This window comes from Marmota flaviventris, chromosome 3, assembly GCF_047511675.1.
Source record: "Marmota flaviventris isolate mMarFla1 chromosome 3, mMarFla1.hap1, whole genome shotgun sequence".
Classification (NCBI taxonomy): domain Eukaryota; kingdom Metazoa; phylum Chordata; class Mammalia; order Rodentia; family Sciuridae; genus Marmota; species Marmota flaviventris.
Genome location: NC_092500.1, coordinates 112312968 through 112330662, shown reverse-complemented (window position 1 = coordinate 112330662; position 17695 = coordinate 112312968). Strand labels below are relative to the sequence as shown.

Below are 17695 nucleotides of genomic sequence, written 5' to 3'. Positions count from 1 at the left end.
CAAATAAAATTGGCCAGTTTGGTGACTGTGGGTATAACACAGTATAGAGCACTTTCCTAGCATGTGCAAAGCCCTGAATTCAACCCCCAGCACAAGAAAAGAAAAAAGACTGGGAAAATTGGCTATTATCTCTTCCTAATTCTGATTTCTCAGAAGGTTAGATGAAGAGCTTAGTTTCAACTTGGTGAAGTGAAACTTTTACATGACAATGTTAGTCAGCTTCCCATTGCTATGACAAAATACCTGAGAAAATCAGATTAAAATGAGAAAAGATTTATTTGGGTTCATAGTTTCAGAGGTTTAATCCATGGTCTCTTGGCCCTGTTGCCTTTGAGCCTGTGGTAAGGAAAGCAGCACATCATGGAGGAAGCATGTGGCAGAACAAACTACATATATCATGGCCACTTGGAGAGAGGATAGGTCAGGGTCCTAGTGTTCCCTTCAAAGGCACACCCCCAGTGACCTCACTTCCTTTCACTAGATCACATCTTATAAAGGTTGCATCAAATCCACACCAACACAGACACCATTTTGATTTTTAGTCAGGACTACTGAAGATTAGTGTAGGATTTTAGTTCAAAATAATGGTCAACTGTAATTTTTATTTAACAAGGTGAATCCCAACCTGTAGTGTCCCTTATATATTTTATTTCATTAACCCTCTAGCATTTCCATGAGTACTATGAGATCCATACTTTTTTAAAAAATGAATTTAAAGAAGATTGCCTTGAGGATGAACTTATTTATTTTTTAATATCCAATAAATAATCTAATAGGGAACATGGAAACCTTTGTGAGGAATCCTGTTCAAATGCATGTGTACAGGATATAATGGAGGGAAAAAACCTAATAAAACTTCTAGCTTCATATACTTTTAGTTGACTTTAAAAAACTCTGATTTTGGAGGTCACACAGCTGAGCAATATATTATTAGTCTCCTACTACCTGTGCTACTCTGTCGAAGCTGCCTAATGGGTTAAAATTGTTCTCCTGTGGAAGCTGCCCTTTTGCTCTCCTCCCCTATTCTAAATCTTAATGATTAACTGAAAGATTAGCTATTCCTTTTAAAAGGAACTTTTTAATTAGCAACTTTTCCTTAGAGTCACAGAACCCAGAGTACTTGGTAACCTGCAAATTACACCAGAATGTGTAACATCCCTTCTTACTCTTTAGTTCTGTACATCAGCAAACAAAAAAAGCATATAAATTTCTGTGATATTTAACTTGTAGAAAAGAAATATGTTTGTCTAAAGAATTACAGAACCAGCCCCTGAAGGTCAAAGTTGAGACTGATTATAATGTTCCAGCCAGAAAAACAGAGAAACGTATGCCCTGGATAACAAAGACTCCATATTGCCCCCTGAACCTATTTTCCTCCCCTATAAAGCCCCTTTCTCATACCTGAGTTCTCAAAGATTTTCTATTTGGGGGGACAGTAGCTCCCCCACATCTTCTCAGGGGATCAGCCACTGCCTAAACCTAATTTCCTTCCCACCAACTCTTGTCTCCTGAGTTGTAACTTTAAAGCAGTAAGCACATGGAGTTGGGTGCAGTAATAAAGAGACTCACACCCCGTTATCTGATAGTCATGATAGTGGACAGCAGTTAGACATCTTCTTCAGCTCCAATGATGCTGGTCTAGAGCCTCATTTACCTGGGACCTCACAGGGTTATTATACCCAGATTAATGAGAAGTCTATGGAAACCATAAGCTCATTGATCATCAACCTGGGCTGTGCATCAGCACCCCAAACAGTCTTTAAAATCTCTGCAAATTTTAACTTTTCCAGGGGACACATGTCCCCAAGGTTGAAGATGACCACCTTTAAAGAAGTATTCAGACAAAATATGTGGTACAGGTTGCAAAAGAGAGCTAAATGGCTTTTTTTCATATTTTATTTTTATGATAATTGTCTTATTCTGTTCATAAAATTTGGAAATAAAATAAAAAGGTGCATTCGAAACTCCAACAGAAAGAGACCACCACTGGTACCATTTTATTAATTTCCCACTAATGTTTTCCTTATCCATACATAAAGATGGTTTTTCTATCTTCATACTACTGACCCATTCTTCATTCAAAGCAGGCAGTAGGATTATGAATAAATAACAAGTATAAACTTTATCATTGCCTTTCTTTGCCATTCCCCCCACCTATTCTTATCCCTCCTCGGTCAGTACAAGGACTCACCAAAGCAGAACATTAAAACAGAATCAGCCTTACCAGTAAGGCTCTTTTGAACTGCCTTTGACTTCAGATTGTAAGGACCCATTTGCTTTGTCATTCCTGCAAATTCTTACTTGGAAGTATCTGGAAATTCTTGAAAGGATCTTTGAGTCCACAGTCCTGAATTTTGAGGACGACCTAACCTCATGTCCCCTCTCTGCCTTTCCACAGCCTCTCTCAAAGATGGTACAACTGAGATAGGACATAGGATCCCTGCCCCACAACATGGGGAGAACGTGGGGAGCACCCACTCTGACCTCACACCACCTAAGTGAACAGCAAGCTGCCAGGGAGCAGTGGCTTTGCCTGCCCTTCCAGTGAAGGTGTTAGTTGTCCCCCTCAAAACAGGAGTCCTGATCCATAAGCAGCTGTTACTCTTCTCTGGAAATCTAAATTCTCTGAATAGTTTATATTTCAATTAGATTTATGTGCATAATTATTTTGCATAACCATGAAGGGCTACTCAGGGAGAAATGAAACTGTTTAAAGGAAGGATCATACATACACTAGATTTATATGCACACACACGTATAAATTGTTCATGAGTATAGAGTAAAGATTATGTGTCTATGAGTACATTTTTTTTCTTTCTTTGGAACTGGGGATTGAACCCCCATGGGTGCTTAACCACTGAGTCACATTCCCAGCATCTTTTTTTAATTTTGAGGCAGGGTATCACTAAGTTGCTGAGGCCCTTGCTCAGTTGCTAAGGCTGGCTTCAAACTTGTGATTCTCCTGTCTCAGCCTCCCAAGCTTCTGGGATTATGTGTGTGTGTCACAGCTCCTGAACTATGCGTACATTTTTTGTTTGAAAAGAAGAGTGAGCGAGACTTCATTTTAGAAGTCCCACATGTCCATTGTTATCTGTTAAATAAACTAGTGCAGGACTAAGCTCCTGCACTGGCCCCAAAAAACTAGACAACAACTGAAAATAAATTTTTATCTGATCTTCTCAGAAACCAGGAGAGATAACAGGCAAGTTTCCTAAACAGGCCTGTTTCATGATAATAAAATCCTCTCTGCTGCAATCCTTAAAAATAAATAATCAGTTATTTTTCTATTTTTCTGTCTCCCTGTCTGTCCCCACCCTTATCCCACCTGACAAAAAAAGTGGCTTTGAAATGACCAATCTGCTCTCTATTCTTTGTTTCTACTTTTATCAGTTCTTCTCTGTCTATAAACTAATCTATTTGCTCAGCCCATTAGAATATTCATTTTATTTTATGGAATGAAGTGTGGCCTGATTCTATAATCAAAAATAAAGCCAATTTAGATCTTTAAGTAAGTTGTCTTTTTGACAGATCCATGGGAAGGTACAGAAAGAACAAAGTCTCCTTCATATCTGCCTTTATCCCCTGCAAAGCCCTCATCAACACTTTCCAGCTCTGATTGTAAAAGTACCACTATTTTACATAGTAAACATTAAAGAATAATTTAGCAAGAATGATTTCCTTGCTTCCCAACCAAAAAAAAAAAATCCATTAAGGGGGACTTGATTAAGAAAATGTGGTATACCAATGAAATATTACTCAGTCATTAAAGAAGAATGAAATGTTGTAATTTGTAGATAAACAGATGGATCCGAAGGACATTTAAGTGAAGTGAGCCAGGCGCAGAGAGGAAAATTCTGCATCTTCTCATTCATATATGGAAGCTAAAAAAGTTGATCTCATAAAAGTAAGTTAGAATAGTGGGTACCAGAGACCAGGAAGGAGAGTTGTGAGGGGAGATAGAGGGAAACTGGGTAACAAGGAGAAAAATAGAAACATATAAAAACATTGTTTAAAAAAATTTTCCAACTCCACAAATTATTATTATGTGAAGCTCTTCTGTTAAAATAAGACTGGATCAATTTTATAAATGATCACATCTTGCAATTGTAAAAATACAGTAACTCTACATGGACATTTTATAGGCAATTATATTTCTTCATTTAAACTTAAAATTTATGCTCGGATTTGTAAAGATTTCAGACACTTCCAAACCTATAAAAATTTGTTATTTCAAAGTAGTTCAGGAGTTTATAACAATTTAGTCATAGAAATACATGTTATCATAAAGATTACAATTTATTTTGGTCCTTTTTTTCCCTGATAAGAAGAAATTTCAGGATTTGTTGAGACCTACAGTTTAGTCAGCTGGTACCAACAATAGTATTTGAACTATGACCTTGATTTAAATAGAAACTAAGATTCCAGGTAGGCATGGTGGTGCATGACTGTCATCCCACAGGCTCAGAAGGCTGAGGCAGGATGATTGAGAGTTTGAAGCCAGCCTCAGAAATTTAGCAAGGCTCTAAGCAACTTAGTGAGTGAGACCTTATCTCAAAATAAAATATGAAAAAGGGCTAGGGATATGACCCAGTGGTTAAGTGCCCCTGGGTTCATTCCCCAGTACCAAAAAAGAAAGGAAAAAAAAAAGAAACCAAGATTCCATCTCTTTCTTTCTCAGGCCACATCATGGCCGAAGACCATGTATCATGTAGACAGAAGGCTAGAATTTTGTAACTAGAAGGGACATGAGAGATCTTTGAGAAAAATCCTATCATTTTTTGTTTGTTTTTGTTTTTGCAATTCTGGGGTTGAACCCAGGGGCACTCTATCACTGAGTTACATCCTCAGTCCTTGTTTTTCCCCTATTTTTCTGACTGCTGCATTATAGTTGCACATAATGGTGGGATGTGTTGTCACATATTTGTACATGTACACAATATAATATGGCCAATATCATTCCCTAGTATCTGCCCTTTCCCTTCTGTCGTTCCTTCCCCAGTTCCTTTCTTCTACTCTAATGATCTTCAGAAGGAATATGTTCTAATGTTCCATAGCACAATAGGGTGACTGTAGTTCATAATGATTTATTATTTATATTTTATTTAAAAATATAGAAGACTTTAAAGTTTCCCAACATGAAGAAATGACAAATGTTGAAGGAGATAAAAATGCTCATCACCCTGATTTGATCATTACACATTGTACAAATACATCAAATATCATATCATATCCCATAAATATAAATAATTATTACATGTCAATTAAAATAGAAATAAAAGTCCAAATAAACCTTCCATTCCTTAGAATTTAAGAAAATAATTGATCACTCATTAGAATATCATTCCAAATTTTTCATTAATTTGCATGCCACCTTAGAAGTATGTTAAGATAAAGAGTGTATGCATCAAGATTAATAAAGTATAAATGAACACAGCAACCAGAGCAATATGGAGAAGCTGATGTATCAGCCCTAAAAGCTAACCACTGTGCGATGGATTGTGAGCAATTTGGTTTTGAGAATAAGTATACAAAGCAGTTAGTAAAAAGAAAACCCATAACATGGTAGGTGCTAATAAATGGTGACTAAGATATTATAATCATAACCAATATTATATTTCTTTTTCAAATATCCATGTTATTTTAACGAAGTTATGGCTATATCCATTCTTAAGGCTTTAAAATAATATTAGAAGACACTATGTAGTGGATTCCTCCAGCAAGCACCAAGCTCTCCTGGGCTGTAAGTGAGCCCATTCCTCTTCTAACCTAGCATCTTCTGAAGCTTGTTTCAGGAAATAAAAAAGAATGATTAAACTCACCGTATACTTTTGCCATGTTTGGCTCTTTCATCTCTGTCTGGAAAATTTGGAGGCAGTAAGGTCCTTAATTTTATATTGGTCTGAAAAACCTCTCTGCAATTCTTGGTAATTATTAACTATGACACCAGAAGAAAGAGTCAATACATTGTTCTTGTTGCATATAAGAGGTTTCAAAAGGAAGACCCTCACAAAAATTTTCAGTGCAGGACACAGAGACTGCAGAATCCAACCAAACAGGATTTTCCTCTTATCCCTCATCTGGATCTGAGATTGCTGCTCTCAAGAATCAATTGTGAAGCCCTGAGGACCTAGCACAGTCCAAGAGTCTCCCAGAAATGTTCAAATATGGACTGAGAACCCCAGCTTCTACAGCAGACAGTAATTGGCCTCAATGGCACCACTGCAGACCTTAGAAAGCTCAGGGCTGCGGCTGTAGCTCAGCAGTAGAGAGTGAGTTTAGCAAACACAAGGCGCTGGGTTCAATCCCTGCACCATAGATAAATAAACAAACAAATAAATAATCCAGCAGACCTTCATCTGGGCACACTGGCCAAGTCCCTTCATATGCCCTCTGTATCTCTTCCTTTTTGCCTTCTGCCAAATCCATAAGCAGCTCCCTCATCTGATCTACCCAAGATGATACTAGAAGGCGGTTTATAAAAGTGACAAAGCAGTCACACAGCAATCTGACCTTAATTTCATCAGAATAAGATAATTCTATCAGATTAATCATACTTCCATTAGCAACTCTCCCCATCGCAGATACCATGCAAATTGATCTGGCGGATATTTACTGAAGTGGGGCCTGGAAGCTCATATGAAGGAATTCTCATGGTAGAAGCCTGCTCCTGAGATGACAAAATACCCCCTTGTAGTCCTCACGGGTTCTTTCTTAGGACAACTTAGAGGAAGGCATGAGAAGGAAGGGGGTCTGTTTAGAAAGAAAATGAACCAATATGCAGCCATCCCAGAGTTAGAGCAGAACCTCCATCCCAGCAACATATCTGAACTCTCTCATACGTGTCTCAGTCTGCAACTCAAGTAGGCTAATAGAGAAGTAGTTGGATGTAATAAACTGCAAAAAGTAAAAGAAACTCCATGGTGATCACAATGGCGCTTGGAAGGGGGAAGCCAGCAGCCAGTTCTGCCTCTGTCAAACTCTGATGTGGCTTCTTTACCTCTCCCTGACTTCACTCTTCCCAATTGTCTGAGGACAGCCTGAGGAATGCTGAATAATCTGGAGAGCCTGGGGAGCTGCTAGGGGCAAGTAGGTGGTGTGGGGGAGGAAAGAGGAGACTGAATTAGAGATGCTAAAGTCCCAGTTAGGAGTTTGGAAAGGCAGAATGGGTGGGGCCTTCTCCACTCATCACTTATTCTCTTGCTGGAATTCAGGCAAGATGACCTCCCTCTAGATTGTTCCCCTGATTACTAGGTCCCATTGCCAGCATGCCCCTGATCACTCTGGCCTCCAGGCTCCAGCCAGAGCTGTGTCTCCTAATCCTAATCACATGGCTCCCTGCTTCCCAGGGCCCAATTCTAAGATGGGATAAACCTGAGGTTTTCAGTCAGCAACCCCCAGGCCTCCCAGTCCTAAGCCCAACCTGCCTGTCCAGCTCCCTCTCCTGAACTTCCACCTCATATCCCAGATTTTGGGTCTTTGGATGTTATTTGCTGCCTCTGAGTGCTTATTCAGCCTCTTCTCTCTTTTTGGAATCTCCTTTCAAGATTTAAGCCAGGACTATGGGTCTATCTCAGTGGTTGGTCATACTCAGAATGTGCAAGGCCCAACATTCAATCACTAGCATTAAAAAGAAAAAAAATATATATTTCGGTCAGACATCTTGTCCTCAAGGAAAAATCATACAGAGACACACAGACAGACAGATGTGTCGCAAAACAAGTAAACACATGAGTAGATAACACACAGGCACTCAGACATGCAGATACTCAGACACACATATAGATACATAATGTAAAGACACTTGCACACACATACATCCAAACACATACACAGACACTCAGAAACCACATACAATGACACATTAAAAAACCCACATAGACACACATGTACACACACATGCAACTATTTCACATTCCAAGACTGGGCTAAATCCCCTTCTTTAGGCTTCCATAGCACTTTATCCAGACCTCTTTCACTGCACTGACCTGCTTTTAGAGACAAATCTGTCCTCCTATCTCAATGACAAATCCTTCCAGGCTGGTGCCCTTCCCTTTGAAACCTTAAACACTCCACCTACCTTAGAACCTGTCTGGTTCACAGTGGACCATCCATCAAACAAGGTTTGCTAAACTGAACAAATCATTCCACAATGGGCCAGAAGGACTAGAATGTGGAATGGCACCCACAGTAACCAAATCTAAAATTTATCCTCCTCTCTATATCTCTGGGCAAGGGCAGATTACTGCAACTGTGAAGAATATGGTAATTGGGCTGGGGCTGTAACTCGTGGTAGAGCCCAAGTTTAGCATGTACAAGACCCTCAACTCAGGCTGAGTTCAGGCTCAATCCCCAGCACCATTTAAAAAATCTTTTTAAGATAATTGACAGTATCAGCATCAATTCACCATTCAAGTTTTATTCTGCCTCTTAAATTTTTTAAAAAGAAATTGTCCCTTCTCTTTTGACATAGCCGTTAGCTGTTGAATTCAAAGGCTTCTCAAATTTGAGATATTTGGCAGAGTGAACTGAGTTGATACCACTTCTACACAGCCAAAAGAAAACAGCAAAGAAACTTAGTTAGAGCTTCATTCAGCACATATTTCACTCTCTGTTTATCTCCTAGATTAAAACTCTTTGATGGCAGGAGATATGTCTGATTGCTTTGTATTTCCCACAGCTCCTGGTGGAATGCTTTCAGGATGAATGACAAAGAACCGGAGAAGGGGTAGGATAGGACATGGGCCTTCTGCAATTTCCAAAGAGAAAAAAATGACATGTAAGTTAGACATGTAATAAAACCTTCAAAAATATGCACACCTTCTGCATAAGTTACGGAAACTCAGGTTCGGTCCCCAGCACAAGGCCAAAAAAAAAGGAAAAAAAGAAAAGAAAAGAAAGGAAGGAAGGAAGAAAGGCCAAAAGCTTTGGGACCTGGCTGTAATTCCAGTTGTGCAACACACAAGCTATGCCACCCTTAGCCTCTTGAGCCTTGTTCTCCTCATCTGTAAAAGAGGGAAAAAACTTCACAGGGCACTTGTTGAACACTTAACACAGTGCTAGGCACATAGGATCCATTCTATACACATTTGCTCTCTATTAATAATATTATTGCTATTGTTCTGTAAGTCCTCAGTAAATTTGAATTTAGAGCAGAAAGCTGTTAAAACATGATGTGTTTGAGAATTTGGAGAATTATCTAGGAGAAATCTCCTTTAAATGTAAGCAGAAACACATCCCCCCCCCCCCTGCCAATTTTGAAAGCAATCTGTTAAAACCTCCGATTGGAGCACAGGCCAGGAGATTCCTTGGCAAAACAAGGCAGGTAGGCTTCACCCACCATATGCAGCTCGAGGTAGAAGATGTTTCTGGTCACTAACAGGATCAGCTCTCAAGCCCAGTTTAGGTTGCACATGGCAGCAAGTTCCCACCTGGAGAGGGGAACAAGTTTGGCAAACCCAAGCAACAGATGGCCCTCATAGTATGGCTCTTAGATAACCTATTTGTCCAGATTACCAGCTCCTGGAAAGACAAACCAGGTGGAACAAGATGGGCATCAAGAACCACCTAAAACAGGATGCAGCCGGATAATAGGAGCAACTCCTAATGTTCTACAGCACAGTTATGGTTGACAGCAATTAATTAAATACTTTAAAACAGCTGGTAAAGAAGATTTTTTAATGTTCACGGCACAAAGAAATGATAAATGTCTTAGGTGACAGATATGTTATTCACTCTGATATGATCATTACACATCATATACATGTACTAAAATGTTATATTGTACCCCATAAACATGTACAGTTACCACATGTCATTTAAAATATATTAAAATGTATTTTAAAATAATATAATTAATTTTTTGAAAACCACACAGAAGCCCTGTGTGTAGTGATGAAAATCAGGCTTTTTCCTGAGCCTCTGGCACCCCCAGTCCTACCCTGTGGGATTGGCAGCTGAGACCAAGTAGAAACGCAGGGGCTAATTGGAGGACCCAGGATCCCTAAACCCTATAGGACATTAATTACTTAATTATCTCCTGTCTGAGCACTGGCTCAGAAAACTGTAGGGTCTTGGAGATTAGTATGAGGGAGGTCAGTGGTTCTAGCAATAGGCAGTTACTGGATAAAGCTGGGAACATAGGGTGGAAGCCCCACATCCCACTGAATACAACGAGACTGAATTATCAGTTGCTAATGGTGATCAACTTTGTTCTTTCCAGTAAAGTCTGCGTGCAGAAAGATATGGCTATATGGCTACATAGCATGCCAATGCACACATGCAGCTCACCTGCAGATATTTTTATAATAATATCACCCAGTGTTTATATAGCACTTTGCAGTCTCTAAAACACTCATAAACACTGACTCACTTGTTCCTCATAACAACCCTGTGAGGTAGAAAGAAGGGGCAATTGTTTAAGTACCATGTAACAGATGAAGACTTAGCAATATTATATATACTATCCCACAGCTAATAAGTGGCAGATCTGAAAGTAGAAAAAGGATCCTGTGTAGTGTCCTTCCCACAACTCTAGGCTAAGCCATCTCTATTTGAAGGGGTTTTGCAGCTATTTTTAAATCCCAGCTGGCCCTGGTGAGCCAGATCCATCAATCCCAGGGGACCAGCCTTATTCTCCCCCTGTTTCCCTCTACTTTCCTCACCCATCCCTGCATTTCTATGGTTTATTTACATTATGAACCACTAATGACTCCCTTTACTTAAGCTAGTTTGAAATGGGTTTCTGGCAGACACTTGCAAACAAGTCTACCGACCAATGCATAAATAGAGATTTAAGTAGAGGGAGCAGAAGCCGAAGGACACATTGAAAGGCAGAGAGCAAGTGAGCTGTGAGAATGCTATTTCCCAGCACCCACACAGTCTGTACACAATAGAGGCTCAAGACAGATTTGAATAAATGGCAGGTGCAACTGATGAGCGCCTGCTCCTGAGAGGACAGAGCAGTACATTACCCACCAGTCCTGCTCTGGGTCCCAGACTCCCTTCCAGACTTGTATTTCATCTCTTCAGAGTAAGTCCTAGCTATGTGTGCCCTTAGTCAATCACCATGACTCTGGGCAGGGACACACTGAGATTCCAGTCTTTCTATTGCCATACCATGGCCACCACCCTCTGCATACTGCAGGTGATTCTAGTGAATCTTGCAACCAAAAGAATCTCATTTGCTTTCTGTCCTCACAAAGACAAGAAAAACTTGAGGGAGATGGGGGGATAAAAAGAGTTGTCCAAAGGATATACAAATTTCAGTGAGCTAGGAGGAATGAGTTCAAGTGATCTGTTGTGCAACACAGTGACTATAGCTAATAACAATGCATCGTCTGTAGTTTTCCTTTGGTATCTGAGGAGATTGGTTCCAAGACCCCAGCAGATATCAAAATCCACAGATGCTCAAGTCCTCTTATATAAAACGATACAATATTTGCAACCTACCCACAATGTCCCATATACTTTATATAATCTCTAAATAACATAATAAATAATTAATACAATTTAAATGCTATGTAAATAGTTACTTTACTATTACTTGGGAAATCATGACAAGAAAAAAGGTCTGTACATGCTTAGGACAGACATAATTTTTCCAAATATTTTTGATTCACTGTTGGTTAAATCTGCAGATGTGGGACCCCCTGAAGGGAAGGCCTACTGTACTTGAAAATTGTTAAAAGAGTAGTTCTTAAGGGTTCTCACTACACACACACACACATACATACACACACACACAGCTAAGTATGTGAGGAAATGGATATGCTAATTAGCTTGATGTAAGTACTTCACAATGTGTGTGTATATATAGAATAGCACATTGTAGGCCATAAATAAATGCAACTTTTACTTGTCAATTAAGATAAGGTTGAGTATTCAAGTCTTACAAATGAGATTAAGTCTCCAGGAGATGAGTCCACTTGCCAAAGGGCACAGTGCTGGCAGACAGCCACATCATAATGTTCAACAAAGTCTTTTGTAAGTTCCACACTGTTGCCTTATTTCCCTCCACTCAGAGTTGTTCTCTTTTTTTTTTAAGAGAGAGAGAGAGAATTTTATTTATTTTTTAGTTTTTCGGTGGATACAACATCTTTGTTAGTATGTGGTGCTGAGGATCGAACCTGGGCTGCATGCATGCCAGGCGAGCGCACTACCGCTTGAGCCACATCCCCAGCCCCGAAGTTGTTCTCTTTTCTAGGTACTTCCTCAATCCAACCTTTCTTTTCTAACTGACCCTACTTAGTCTTTAGGGATGAACCCTTTAAGCACTCTAGGGAGCAGAGACCTTTTTTGGCAAGAGGAGAAGGAATACCTATCAACTGGAGTTGGGACACATCAATCACCTGCATTCCGCAGCTCCCTGGGCTCTGATGTCTGAGCTGCCTGATCCCAGCCCTGCAGCCAGTTCTTGTGACCCCAAGATCCAACCTCTTTGGTTGTCGACATCCTGCCTCCAAGGTACCCCTCAACCTGCCCACAATATTCTAATAACTGAGCTATTTGGAAGGAGAAAGGAATACAGAATGAGAATAAGTTATGAGCCTCTGCTTTCTACAACTCATGTCTTCCAGGGAGCAGAACCATAAATTAATTATTGTAGTATGTTGTGGTAACTGCAATAATTAAAATAACTACAGCATTACATATTGAAAGCAGAGGACAGAGCTACTATGATGCCTAAGATAATTAGAAAAACTTTGGGTCTTGAAGAATGAATAGAAGTTCACCAGTGGAAACTTTAGTTTAGATTGCTTTCTCTGGAACTTATCATCATTTACTCCATTATATGGATATCAATTCATTTGACAAGCTGTTATAATACCAAACCAAGAGCTGGGCAAGGCTTCCCTTGTTTAACAGAATATCTTCACGGGATCAGTGCCTTGGGATTTGCACGTGCTTTACAATCTTTGTTTCAATGTAACATCTTCTATAGCAATTAAAAATACTCTACCCTTAAATTGACCGTTGAATTCCCTTCTCTGCACCCAGTTAAAAAAAAAAGAAAGAAAGAAAAAGAAAAGAATTATTAGATCTAAAATAAACCTGATTAGAAATAGGCTGTTTAAAAATCAATAAACTCCTCCTAATCCCTCCAGTGGAAAAAGACAGGCTCCTCTGTCTTCCCTAAAAAGTCAGTATTTATACAAAGTCTCACACCACGGGCTTCAGAGACGCAGAGGTGCCCGTGTTCCACCAGCTGCCGGCACCCTCAGAATCTTGCAAGACTTATTTGGCTATAACTAATCTCAGCTCCAGGCTTGCTTACATTTTTGGGTTACCCTTTAGCCTGGAATGCAGCTCAATGTTCTCATTAGAGCTGTCTTCTAGCCCCAGCCCTCGCTCTTTTGTTGCTGTTACTTTCTGTCCTGCCATTAGTAATCTTGACTGCTCCCAGCACGCAGCCAGGCCCTGGTGTGTTCCCCATCAATCTGACACTTTCCCTTCCCGCGCCAAGCCAGATCCAGGCCGGAGACTCCTCCCTCCCTCCTCCCCTCGTCCCTATAGCCCTGCGCAGCTGCAGCCCTTCCAGGTTTTTTACAGTAAGATTTAATAAAAAAAAAAAAATAAAATAACTCTTAAGAGTGTATACAGAATTGTGGGCAAACTGTCAAGATAACTAAGAAGATAGGCTGCCCTAGACGCTTTGGCATGTCATTTGCATAGATGTCAGGCACTTTTGCAGTCACTTACTAGCTCAATAAAGGGGGCTCTAAGAATCCCCAGTAGAGATCTTGGATCTCCTTGCTCTCCAGAGATATCTCTAACTGTGAAAAGTGATAATGTATGTGTGTGTGTGTGTGTGTGTGTGTGTGTGTGTGTGTCCAATAAACTTGAATTTGTCCTTTTTAAATGTTTTTACTAAGTATCAAATATATTTTAGGACTTTTATAGAAAAAAATATTAAAGAAAATACCCATAACCTACCACCCAGTGTCAAACACTGTTAGTTTTCTGTCATAATCTTTATTTAAAAATATTAACCAGCATGTCTGTAATCCCAGCAACAGGGGAAGTTGAGAAAGGAGGATCTCAAGTAGGAGGTCAACCTGGGCAATTTAGTGAGACCCTGTCTCAAAATAAAACTTAAAAAGGCTGTGTATTGTAGAGCATCCCTGTATTCAATCTCTAATACCTGTTCCTCTCCCAAAATATTTATTTCATTGTATGTTTCATTACAAAAGAATACGTACTTTAATAATATTCAGTGAGATTTAAATAGAGGAGGCAGAAGCCGAACACATTGAAAGGCAGAGAGCAAGTGAGCTGTGAGAATGCTATTTCCCAGCACCTACACAGTCTGTACATAATAGCATTTAACTTCAGTAGTTTCTTTTCTTTTCTTTTCTTTTTCCTTCAAAAAACTCTTAATGTCAGTCTAATTATGAGAAAAACATCCGGCAAATTCCAGTAGGGAGAAATCCTACAAATACTTGACCAATATTCCTCAAAATCATCAATCTCATAAAAAACAAGGAAACTCTGAGAAAATGACATAGCCTAGAGGAATATTAGAGGACAAGATCACTAAACATAGCATGCTACCTGGGTGGAATCCTGGAATGGAAAAATGAACTTTAAAAATCCTATTAAAGCCAGGTACTGTGGTACACTCCTGTAATTCCAGCAACTCTATAATCACAGTGATTCAGAAGGCAGGCAGATCACAAGTTCAATGACAGACTCAGCAATTTAATGAGACCCTAAACACACACACACACACACACACACACACAATTACATAATAAAATAAAGGTCCATCAACAACTAAAAATATATATGTAAAAAAAAAAGAGAGAGAGAGAGGTTGGGGTTATGGCTCACCAGTAGAATGCTCACCTAGCACAATCGAGGTGCTGGGTGAGTTCAATCCTCAGCACCACATAAAAATAAATGAAGTAAAGGCATTGTGCCCAACTACAACTAAAAATATATTTTAAAAGGAATGGAAACTAGTTAACATAATGTATCAATATTAGCTCATTAGTAGTGACAAATGCAAAATGCTAACAATAGTGGAAACAATGTACTAGGTATATGGGAACTCTATAAATCTTTGCAACATTTTTTTTTTTAAAGAGAGAGAGAGAGAATTTTTTTTAATATTTATTTTTCAGTTTTCGGTGGACCCAACATCTTTATTTTTTTTTAAATTTTATGTGGTGCTGAGGATTGAACCCAGCACCCGGCGTATGCAACTTTTCTGTAAATCTAAAACTGTTCTCAAGTAAAAAGTTTATTTTTAACAAGTATGACATTATTATTGGGAGAAAAAAATTAAAACAATGTAGAAGCATGAAAATAAAAGGCAATAGCCCTCTGCTTTCATGTCCCCACCTCACAATTGGCACAAGCCTTATTTTCAGGGAATGTTTTGTCTCTATTGCATAGTTGAATTCATGTTGCAAGCCCAATTTTGAATCCTGGCTTTTTGTTTGTTTGTTTGTTTGTTTAATAATACAGCATAAGCATTTTCCCATGTCCTTAAGAACACTTTTTAGAGACAATGTGATAGTTTGTGTAATATTCATTGCACTGTTTTCTTGCCTAAATTAACTGTGATCCAATCCTTATGTTTCCATGAGGTTGCTTTCATTATCCATGTCTTGGAATGTTTTCTTCTGCAGAAAACTGCTCCTCTGTTTTCTCCAACAATAGGAAAGTCAGCAAAATCTTCACCCTTGCTCTCCTAGGGCCTCCACAAAACTTGTTTAGTCAAATGTATTACAACAAGAGTTCAATTTTAGGAGCTGGGGTTTTGGCTCAGCAGTAGAGCTCTTGCCTAGCATGTGTGAGACCCTGGGTCAATCCTCAGCACCACATAAAAATAATTTTTTTTTTAAAAATGTCTTGTGTCCAACTACAACTAAAAAAATTAATATTTTTTTAAAAAAATAGTTCAAATTTCTTTTTTTTATATGTCTCCTCTTGTCTTTATTACTCATGATAAAGGGACTTGTAATCCATTAGGGATAATCCAGATGCTGTCATTGTTCATGGCTAAAATGAAGAATATCTGTGTTGAAGTAGTGGATTGAACAGTGTCTTCTCCAAATTCTTATCCATCCAGATCTTATTCCCAAAAAGTCCTTGGAATAATGTTACCTTATTCAAAAGTAGGGTCTTTACAGATACAGTGTGGTAAAATTTGGTCACACTAAGCTAGGGTAAGCCCTAAATCCAATGACTGGTGTCCTTATAAGAAGGCATGTACTATAGTTAAGAACAAAAATGTTCCCCAAAGGCCTATGTGTTAGAAGGTTGGTCCCTTGCTGATGGGAGGTGGTGGAAATATGAAGAGGTGGAGCCCTGTGGGATCTGCTTTTAAAAGCGACTAATGGGAACTCTCCCCCGCCCCCGCCCCCGGCCCGGCCCTGCTATCTTGGTCATGAGGAAAATGGTTTTACTTTAGTACAGGCTTTCACCTTGAAGTGCTGCCTTGCCATGGGCCCAAAAAGTAATGGAACTAACCATGGTCTAAACCTCCAACACTATGAGCTACATGGAACCTTTCCTCTCTGGGGGAGGAGCTTGGGGGATAAAACCCAGGGGTGCTGTACATCTACATCCCAAGCCCTTTTTTTATTTTTTATTTTGAGACAGGGTCTCAGCAAGTTTCCCATGCTGGCCTCAAACTTGCAATCCTCCTGCCTCAGCCTCCCAAGTAGCTGGGATAATAAGCATGCACTACTACACCCAGCAGCCTTTCCTCTTTGTAAGTTGTTCATCTTGGAATTTTGTTACAGTAACAGGGAGATGACTCACACCATGAGAAGGCATATAGATATACACAGAGAGAATACCATGTGAAGATGAAGATAAGATCATAGTGATGCATCTACAAGCCATGGGACATACAGGATTGCTAGTCACCACCAGAAGCCGGGAGAGTGGCATGGAACAGATTTCCCCTCAGCCTGAAAGAATGAACCAATCCTGTTGACTTTGATTTTTTTATTTCTAGACTCCAGAATCATGAAATAAATTTCTGGGTTTTTTTAAGTGATCTGGTTTGTGATATTTTATGACCCAGCCCCAGGAAACCAAAGCCAGTGCCCTGTGGCCTCAGAGGACCTGGATCTATGCAGAGGTCTGGCATGTGTGTGGAAAAGAACAAGTGTTCTGCCTGCCAGGGTCAGTGAGATGTCTGAGGGGATTCACAGGCCACATGGGTGAAGTGTCGACCAGAGGGCCTGAGTCTAGTGTTTGGTGACCATTTCTTTCTGATCAGATAGCCAAATGATCACTATGATCACTCCCTGACCTTTTAACCTGCACCCATATTATTTCTAGAAGATTTAAATCGGCACTTGCCAGAATATTCCTTTAATACATAAAACCTTCAAGTGGAAAATATGTTAATCTCAAAGCTTTGGATATGACAGAATAAATTACTTCAGCATTTTATTTCATCTTGAATCGTCTATAGTGAATTTGCTTTGGGAGCACATACACACACGTACACAACTTTTTTTTTTAAATATACTTTTTAGTTGTTGATGGACCTTTATTTTATTTGCTTATTTATATGTGGTGCTGGGAATCAAACCCAGTGCCTCACATGTACTCTACCGCTGAGCTACAACTCCAGCCCCATACGTACACAACTTTAACAGTTGACTGCTATATATTTTTTTTAATATTTATTTTGTAGTTGTAGTTAGACACAATACTTTTATTTATTGATTGA

At 39.4% G+C, this 17695-nt stretch overlaps 1 protein-coding gene across 1 annotated transcript in view; it reads left to right on the top strand.

The window, feature by feature from the left end:
• Dctn6 (dynactin subunit 6) overlaps positions 1–16829 on the top strand; it is a 45468-nt gene extending 28639 nt beyond the window's left edge. The window contains exon 7 of the mRNA XM_071610254.1: positions 16752–16829. Coding sequence (XP_071466355.1) covers positions 16752–16754 — 3 coding nt within the window. The 3' untranslated portion in view covers positions 16755–16829. The remainder of the gene's footprint in view (positions 1–16751) is intronic.
• The last annotated feature ends 866 nt before the right edge of the window (positions 16830–17695 follow it).